We start from the raw sequence: 9,573 nt of genomic DNA on the forward strand, positions 1-9,573 counted from the left end.
TAGCAGTGGTATATAGGGGCTACTAGCAGTGGTATATAGGGGCTGGTAGCAGTGGTATATAGGGGCAGGTAGCAGTGGTATATAGGGGCTAGTAGCAGTGGTAGATGGTATATAGGGGCTAGTAGCAGTGGTATATAGGGGCTAGTAGCAGTGGTATATAGGGGCTAGTAGCAGTGGTATATAGGGGCTAGTAGCAGTGGTATATAGGGGCAGGTAGCAGTGGTATATAGGGGCTAGTAGCAGTGGTATATAGGGGCTAGTAGCAGTGGTATATAGGGGCAGGTAGCAGTGGTATATAGGGGCTAGTAGCAGTGGTATATAGGGGCTAGTAGTGGTATATAGGGGCAGGTAGCAGTGGTATATAGGGGCTAGTAGCAGTGGTATATAGGGGCTAGTGGCAGTGGTAGATGGTATATAGGGGCTAGTAGCAGTGCTATATAGGGGCTAGTAGCAGTGGTATATAGGGGCTAGTAGCAGTGGTATATAGGGGCTAGTAGCAGTGGTATATAGGGGCTGGTAGCAGTGGTATATAGGGGCTAGTAGCAGTGGTATATAGGGGCTAGTAGCAGTGGTATATAGGGGCAGGTAGCAGTGGTATATAGGGGCTAGTAGCAGTGGTATATAGGGGCTAGTAGCAGTGGTATATAGGGGCTAGTAGCAGTGGTATATAGGGGCTAGTAGCAGTGGTAGATGGTATATAGGGGCTAGTAGCAGTGGTATATAGGGGCAGGTAGCGGTGGTATATAGGGGCTAGTAGCGGTGGTATATAGGGGCTAGTAGCGGTGGTATATAGGGGCTAGTAGTGGTGGTATATAGGGGCAGGTAGCGGTGGTATATAGGGGCAGGTAGCGGTGGTATATAGGGGCAGGTAGCGGTGGTATATAGGGGCAGGTAGCAGTGGTATATAGGGGCTAGTAGCAGTGGTATATAGGGGCAGGTAGCAGTGGTAGATACATAAGAAAATAAAAACTCTGTACTTACCTTCAGTCCTCTCCCAGGAAGTGCTGAGTCATGTTCAGGGCAGAGCAGTGTGACGATCTCCCTGCTCTGCTCTGAACGGCAGTGAGCAGTGATTGCAGCCTGTGCTGTAATAATAAGTACAGGCTGCAATCACAGCTCCTGGCTGCAGATACTCACCCCGACCCTCGCTCCCAGCAGCAGCTTCTCCCTGGCAGCTCCTGCTATGATCGCACACACTGAGCTGTGTGTGCGATGACAGAGGAAAATAAACAACAAAATGGCCGCGATCTCCTCTCACAGCTGTGACGTAGCAGCCCAGGGGGCGTGGCCAAGTCACAGCTGAGAGGCAGGAGGAGCGGTCGGAGCCCGACTGTTGGCTCCTATGCCCATGGCTGCCGTAAGTGAGGTGTGCAAGTGTCGTGCCCAGACACTTACACCCACACTAATGAAAATGGCGGCCTCCAGTGGCAAAAGTAAAAATGAATAAATAAAAAAGTATTAAAGTACTACATTTACTTTTGTATTAAAAATAATTGATTATATAATCAATAATTATTAATACAAAAACTAAAATCACGGCACCCTCCCTTTAAGTTTGGTTTTGCCGTAATCTTACTGACTTGGAGAATCATATTGTCAGGTCATACTTCCCACACAATGTACATTGTAAAAACGAAACCTTAAAAACAATGTATTTTAGTATTTGTCACCATGGTTAAATGTATGGTGTGTTATTCAACTCTACAACTGCTTCGCATAAAATAAGACCTCATGCAGCTGTGTTGATGAGGAAAAAGTTGTCTCTTGAAAGAAAGAGGAAAGTATGGAAGTGCAAAATAAAAATACCAGTTCTTGAATAATGAAGTAAGTTTTCTCTTCACAACAACCCATGTCCGTATAACCTATTAAGTAAGAGAGGAGTGAGGTCCAATGTCGTGCCATTAGACGGCTATGTACTGTATCTGAATGGCTGCTTAGTAATGTCTCACTTTCCCTGTCTCACCACAGTCTTCTCTGATGGATTTTCAATTTTCTTATTTTCTGTGTACATTGATATATTCTATAATAAGACCACCCACCTAGAACAGAATTGCACTGTGATTATTGGGTATTTTTACGCTGTCAAAGTTGCACAATGAAGTTTCTTGGAGTAGAAAACAGAACGGTTCAGAAAGCCGTGCTGCTCCCATGTGAAAAGTACTACGTAGTTCACAGTTTATCCTTCATGGACAAAATGTCTGAGTTTCTGGATCGTACCAAATCCATCACAGAACCATAATAAAAGGTCCCGACAAATGTATTGGTAGACATTTTATCAATGAAGTACCTAGTCCTTTTTGTACAGGAGCAGTATGGCATTTTGAACACTGTTTTTTCCCTCCATGAAAACTTGTTGCACAGAAGAACCAGACTCAATTTGGGATTAGGGTCAACAGGGGCAGCTTCTACTTCCAACACTTTGGACAAGGCGAACAGAACTCCACTATTGTTATACACATCAACAGATTAAGGTACTTATTGTTATGAACGTGTTGACATTCACACCAGTGAAACACCACACTTACACCCAACTAGTTCTGTACAGACTAGAAAGGTCCTAGCTGCACAATTATAAAACATTACCTCGGACCTGGCTCCCTAAAAGGTTGTTGAAGGGTTTCATGTACCTCCTGAGGAATCGGAGGGGAGTTCGCAACACACTACCAACAAAGGGAAAGGAAAGTATGAGGAGAGATACGAGAACCCAAGGTGAGAATCTAAGACACATTCAAATAAGATGGAGAGGTGAAGGTTACGGAGTTCAATAAATAAAAGTAACAAGAAAGGTCTCCCAAGAACCTAACAGTGGTAAAAGAAAAAACTTCTGGAAGGGAAAACCAACCAACTTGCAGCAACAATACAACTGGCGCTTACCCAGTAAGGTAAACCCCTACGATAATGAGCTGGAACTCCTAAGTATACATCCACCAGGAAATATAGCCAGCAAGGAAGTGCAGAGAAGTTATTCTATGTATAGATCCAACCAGAATATGATAGAGCAAACCAAAATGGGTAAATGGAAAACACGTGGAAAGGAGCAAACCAAGAAGGGAGAATAAGGGCAGGGAAGGAAAAGACCCATAGTTCAGTAGGCAGAAGGACTGATCACCAAGCAACAGGTCACACTGCAATTAATTGCTATTAATGTAAAAAAGTAAGGTACTACATGGTTAACATTTTTTTAATCAAGAAATGAAAACGCCATCCAACCCTGGCAAGGTATACCTTAATTTTGGATGGTACCTAACTCTTTTAACTCAATCCACGCATCTTTCCCTAAAAGATTTAGTTAAGAGCGAAGCCTGAATCTCTTCTCTTCTTCAGTTCACCTGAGGTCTGTTTGGGCACATGGCCCCCAACTCTAAGGACTCGCTTCTCAATCTGAAATTAAGTTACACCCTGTCGTGGTTGGATGGCTCTATTATTTTTTTGATCAAAAAATGTTAATTAAGTAGCTCATGTTTTTTACATGTATAGCTATTGTGGCGTTCATGTATTCGTTAATCACAGTGTACTGACACACAGTGTATGTATATGTTTTTGTATTGTGCCCCTGTATATTAAGGTGTACACCTAACAGGTGAGAGCCAACACTTTTGGAAACAACAGGTTTCACCACCCGTGCACCCAGATGCTTGCTCCATAATGTGCTTTCCCCATTTTTTCCCGTCTTGATGCAGGTTCCTTTTTGACTGATGTTTTAAAGTAGACCTACTGCAGCTCTCTCTCTCGCTCATCCAGGCACCATTATGTAACTAAGATTGTGTCTATCTCTATATATAAAGTTGTGTGTATCAACCCACGCCCACTCCTCAGAGCCCCACCCACTCAGCAGACAGTATCACACAGGATAGGATTACATACACCGCTCAGCAGTCAGTATCACACAGGATATGATTAGATACAAAGCTCAGCAGACAGTAGCACACAGGATAGGATTAGATACACAGCTCAGCAGACAGTAACACAGGATAGGATTAGATACACAGCTCAGCAGACAGTATCACACAGGATAGGATTAGATACACAGCTCAGCAGACCATATCATACAGGATAGGATTAGATACACAGCCCGCATAAACTCTTTTTAAAGCCTGGAGCACCTATTCTGCTGTTGAGAAATTTGGATCCACCAAAGCTGTGTAATGGATTAAGACTCTTGATTAAGAACCTGTTTACACATGTAATTGAAGCAACCATTTTGACAGGAAATGCCAATGGAGAGGACATTTTCATTCCAAGAATTCCACTCATTCCATCTGATTTGCCTTTTGATTTTAAACACCTCCAGTTTCCCGTTTTGACTGGCATTTGCAATGTCCATTAAGAAGGGTCAAGGACAGTCCTTGAAAGTAGTAGGGATCGATTTGCAATCTCCATGCATTTCTCATGGTCAACTTTACGTGGCCTGTTCAAGAGTTGGAACTGCCAAAAATCTGTTCCTCTCTGCATCAGAAGTAAAAGCCAAAAATGTTGTTTATTAAAAGGCTCTTGAATGAGTTGAAAATAAAATACTATCAATACTTGAGTAATCATTTAGTTAATTTGTGTTGCAAATCTGTAGTGTTGAATATATGATGTGAAATGTTTTTATGTGCAATATAATCATTATAATTTGTTAGAACTAACCACAGTTACTATGCCCGGGCAACGCAGGGCTCTTCAGCTAGTTATTTTATAAACTCCAAATTTCTTTCTATATCTTTTTATTCAGGTAAAGGAGAAGATTATGATGCCATCAGCATTAATGCTGATACATATGACAGCGACATAGAAGGGGCAAGTTGTGAAGAACGCATCCATGAGATACCAGTTACAGCTGGTATTAAAGCTACAGGACAACCTGACGACCTTGTGATGGACATTGAGAAAAGTGTGAATGAGATTTTGGGTATGGCCGAGCCAGTGTTGGAAGAAGTACCTACTGTCTCTCCTGCTGTGCTCCCAGAGGACATTCAGCCTTCAGCCCAGCAGCTTGAACTGCTGGAGTTAGAAATGAGAGCCCGTGCGATTAAGGCCTTGATGAAGGCTGGTGATGTGAAGAAGACTTAGAGGGATTGTCTAATCAGAAACAGCCCTTTTTAAAACGTAGCTGACACCCCCCTCCCAGGATCTGTTCTTTGCGTCCACCCCAAAACGCCTCATTTTGCAGGGATAAGCTGTGACCAGCCAGACATTACTTATGCGGTAGCCCACTGCAGGGAAATTATATGCGACTCATTCATGTGACTATAAGGCCGGCTTCACACTCAGCGTATGAAAATACGGTCCGTATATTACGGCCGTAATACGCTGAAAAGTCCCGAAAATAGTGGTCCGTAGCTCCTCCGTAGGCAGGGTGTGTCAGCGTTTTTTGCGCATGGCATCCTCCGTATGTAATCCGTATGGCATCCGTACTGCGTGGTTTTCTCGCAGGCTTGCAAAACCAACATACCGCTATAGAAGTGATCCATGTGTCCCAAAAAGAAAAAAATATATATATATACTGTCTATATATATATATATATATATATATATGTCAGTAGACATATATGTATATATATTAATATTTTTTCCAGCGCAATACAGCTTGAAAGCCGGTAATTCAATTACCGGCTTTTTCTTTCTCCTTCCTAAAACCCGACATGATTTGAGACATGGTTTACATACAGTAAACCATGTCTTCTCTCCATTTTTTTTGCAGATTCCGCACTACTAATGTCAGTAGTGTGTATCTGCAAAATTTGGCTGTTCTAGCTCTTAAAATAAAGGGTCAAATGGCGGAAAAAATTGGCGTGGGCTCCCGCGCAATTTTCTCCGCCAGAGTAGTAAAGCCAGTGACTGAGGGCAGATATTAATAGCCTGGAGAGGGTCCATGGTTATTGGTCCCCCCCTGGCTAAAAACATCTGCCCCCAGCCACCCCAGAAAAGGCACATCTGTAAGATGCGCCTATTCTGGCACTTGGCCACTCTCTTCCCATTCCCGTGTAGCGGTGGGATATGGGGTAATGAAGGGTTAATGCCACCTTGCTATTGTAAGGTGACATTAAGCCTAATTAATAATGGAGAGGCGTCAATTATGACACCTATCCATTATTAATCCAATTGTAGTAAAGGGTTAAATAAAACACAAACACATTTAAAATTATTTTAATGAAATAAAAACAATGGTTGTTGGAGTATTTTATTCTACGCCCAATCCAGTCACTGAAGACCCTCGTCTTGTAAGTAAAAAAAACATAATAAACCAACAATATCCTTACCCTCCGCAGATCTGTAACGTCCAACGATGTAAATCCTTCTGAAGGGGTTAAAACATTTTGCAGCAAGGAGTTCCGCTAATGCAGGCTGCTCCTTGCTGCAAAACCCCGGGGAATGAGGCTAAATATAGATCAATGATCTATATTTAGCTTCATTTGCGGTGAGGCGCCCTCTGCTGGATGTTCATAGATCGTGGGAACTTTCCTAGAAAGCCTGGAAGCTTTCTAGGTAAGTTCCCACGATCTATGAACATCCAGCAGAGGGCGCCTCACCGCAAATGAAGCTAAATATAGATCATTGATCTATATTTAGCCTCATTCCCCGGGGTTTTGCAGCAAGGAGCAGCCTGCATTAGCGGAACTCCTTGCTGCAAAATGTTTTAACCCCTTCAGAAGGATTTACATCGTTGGACGTTACAGATCTGCGGAGGGTAAGTATATTGTTGGTTTATTATGTTTTTTTACGTACAGAACGAGGGTCTTCAGTGACTGGATTGGGCGTAGAATAAAATATTACAACAACCATTGTTTTTATTTCATTAAAATAATTTTAAATAATGTGTTTGTGTTTTATTTAACCCTTTACTACAATTGGATTAATAATGGATAGGTGTCATAATTGACGCCTCTCCATTATTAATTAGGCTTAATGTCACCTTACAATAGCAAGGTGGCATTAACCCTTCATTACCCCATATCCCACCGCTACACGGGAATGGGAAGAGAGTGGCCAAGTGCCAGAATAGGCGCATCTTCCAGATGTGCCTTTTCTGGGGTGGCTGGGGGCAGATGTTTTTAGCCAGGGGGGGGCCAATAACCATGGACCCTCTCCAGGCTATTAATATCTGCCCTCAGTCACTGGCTTTACTACTCTGGCGGAGAAAATTGTGCGGGAGCCCACGCCAATTTTTTCCGCCATTTAACCCTTTATTTTAAGAGCTAGAACGGCCAAACTTTGCAGATACACACTACTGACAGTAGTGTGGAATCTGCAAAAAAAATGGAGAGAAGACATGGTTTACTGTATGTAAACCATGTCTCAAATCATGTCGGGTTTAGGAAGGAGAAAGAAAAAGCCGGTAATTGAATTACCGGCTTTCAAGCTGTCTAGCGCTGGAATAAATATTAATATATATACATATATGTGTCTCACTGACATTATATATATATATATATATATATATATATATACCTATTCTATGTGTACACATTTATTCTACCTATTGGACTGTAAGCTGTCAGTGTGATTTTACTGTACACCGCACTGATTTACCGGCTTTTCTCTCTAACAGCGCTGCGTATTTCTTTAAAGTCACACTGCTTGTCCGTGTGTAATCCGTATTTTTCACGCTTCCATAGACTTTCATTGGCGTATTTCTTGCGCAGTACGGTGACAAACGCAGCATGTTGCGATTTTGTACGGCCGTAGAAAGCCGTATAATACTGATCAGTAAAATACGGCAGATAGGAGCAGGGGCATAGAGAATAATTGTGCCGTATTTTTTGCAAGTTTTACGGACGTAGTTTCTGCGCTCTTACGTCCGTAAAACTCGCAAGTGTGAAGCCGGCCTAAGAAGTAGTTCAGTCCGTCAGAATGGGAGCCACTTATACAGAACAGCTTTGTTTTAAATTCCCTTTATGATGTCTATATATCTTGATAGGACATATAGGTAGAGGTGGTCTTTAACTATTTCTTATTGTCTATTATGAACAAAAATTTATTTATTACATTTTTCATTCCTGACTGTGGTTTACATTAAAACTTGATTGTCCACATCTGTGTTTTCTTTTTACAAGGGTTCAGTAATTTTAGGAATTTCAGCATTTATTTTCTTACTAAAACCTTATTTTCTCATTTTGTTTTTGTTTTCAGATTGAAAAATTGCTTTTTTTTTGTTTTCTGTACATGATTCTGGGGACGGCCATGTTGCCGAATGTGCTGCACAAGAACCTAGCTGAAAAAGTGCTAAACAAAAAACAATCAAAAAAATGAACCTATACACTGTAACTTGCTGTGAATATTTTCCATAATTTGTAACTTCTTTAACCCCTTTCTGACATCGGTCGTAAAAATATGTCCCTGGGCCTTATTGACCAGAGACGGATTATTACGTCTAGACGATCGAGCACTCACACAGGCTGTGCGCGTGAGATTGACGCCAGGTGTCAGCGTATTCTGACACCCGGCACTAAGTGCCAGGAGCAGTCACACACCGCTCCTGGAACTTTAACCCCCTAAATGCTGCAATCGCAGCATTCCAGGAGCAGGAAGAGGGATGACAACCCCTCTGACCTTGGATCGGAGACCTCGCGGGGTGACACGGGGTCCCGATCCTTGCCATGGTGACCAGATGTCGTCATGACGACAATCAGGTGACCAAAGCTAGGAAAGTTGCTTGATCATGTGCAGTGCATGATCAGCAACTTTCTCTGTCAGTTCAGAGCTGACAGTTTGCATAGTAAAGGGATGCTGCTGTATCCCCGTGCTGTACAAGCGATCAGCCTGCAAAAAATAATAGTCCTATAGTGGGACAAAGTAAAACAAAAAAAAAAAAAATTAATGTAAAAAATATAAAAAAAAAAAAAAAATCAATAGATATTGCACCCATAAATAAATATTTGTATGAAAGAGAGTGTACACATATTTGGTATCGCTGCATGCAGAATGACCTGCTCTATAAAACTCCCACTAATTAGCCACTTTAGTGAACACCATAAATAAAAAACAACGCGGGAAACACGGTTGCTCAGTGGTTAGACTTGCAGCGCTGAGTCCTTGGTTCAAATTCCACCAAGGACAACATCTGCAAGGAATTTGTACGTTCTCCCTATGTTTGCGTGGGTTTCCTCTGGGTTCTCCGGTTTCCTCCCACATTCCAAAGACATACTGACAGGGAGTTTAGATTGTGAGCCCCATCGGGGACAGGGATGATAATGTGTGAAAACTGTACAGCACTGCGGAATATGTTAGCGCTATATGAAAATAAAGATTATTATTATTAAACATTGCTTTATTATCCTATCACCGAACAAAAAGTGGAATAAAACACGATCAGAAAGGATATAAATAAACATGGTACCGCTGAAAGCGACATGTCCTGCAAACAACAAGTGACCATGCAGCTCCATCAGCAGAAAAATAAAAAAGATTAAAGCGATGCAAACATAATTTTTTTCTATAAAAGCTTTTATTGTGTAAAAGCACCAAAACATAAAAAAATAAGTGAGGTATCGCTGTAATCGTACTGATGCAAAGAATAAAACTACCTTAAAAATTTTACCACATGTGGAATGACATAAACACCACCCCCCCAAAAAAAAAAAATCGGAATAG

General features: G+C 41.8%; 1 protein-coding gene across 1 annotated transcript in view; it reads left to right on the forward strand.

Annotated features, from left to right (window-relative positions):
* CAAP1 (caspase activity and apoptosis inhibitor 1) overlaps positions 1-5,460 on the forward strand; it is a 55,706-nt gene extending 50,246 nt beyond the window's left edge. Inside the window, exon 6 of the mRNA XM_069765427.1 lies at positions 4,715-5,460. Coding sequence (XP_069621528.1) covers positions 4,715-5,052 — 338 coding nt within the window. The 3' untranslated portion in view covers positions 5,053-5,460. The remainder of the gene's footprint in view (positions 1-4,714) is intronic.
* The last annotated feature ends 4,113 nt before the right edge of the window (positions 5,461-9,573 follow it).

This window comes from Ranitomeya imitator, chromosome 1 (genome assembly GCF_032444005.1).
Source record: "Ranitomeya imitator isolate aRanImi1 chromosome 1, aRanImi1.pri, whole genome shotgun sequence".
NCBI lineage: Eukaryota > Metazoa > Chordata > Amphibia > Anura > Dendrobatidae > Ranitomeya > Ranitomeya imitator.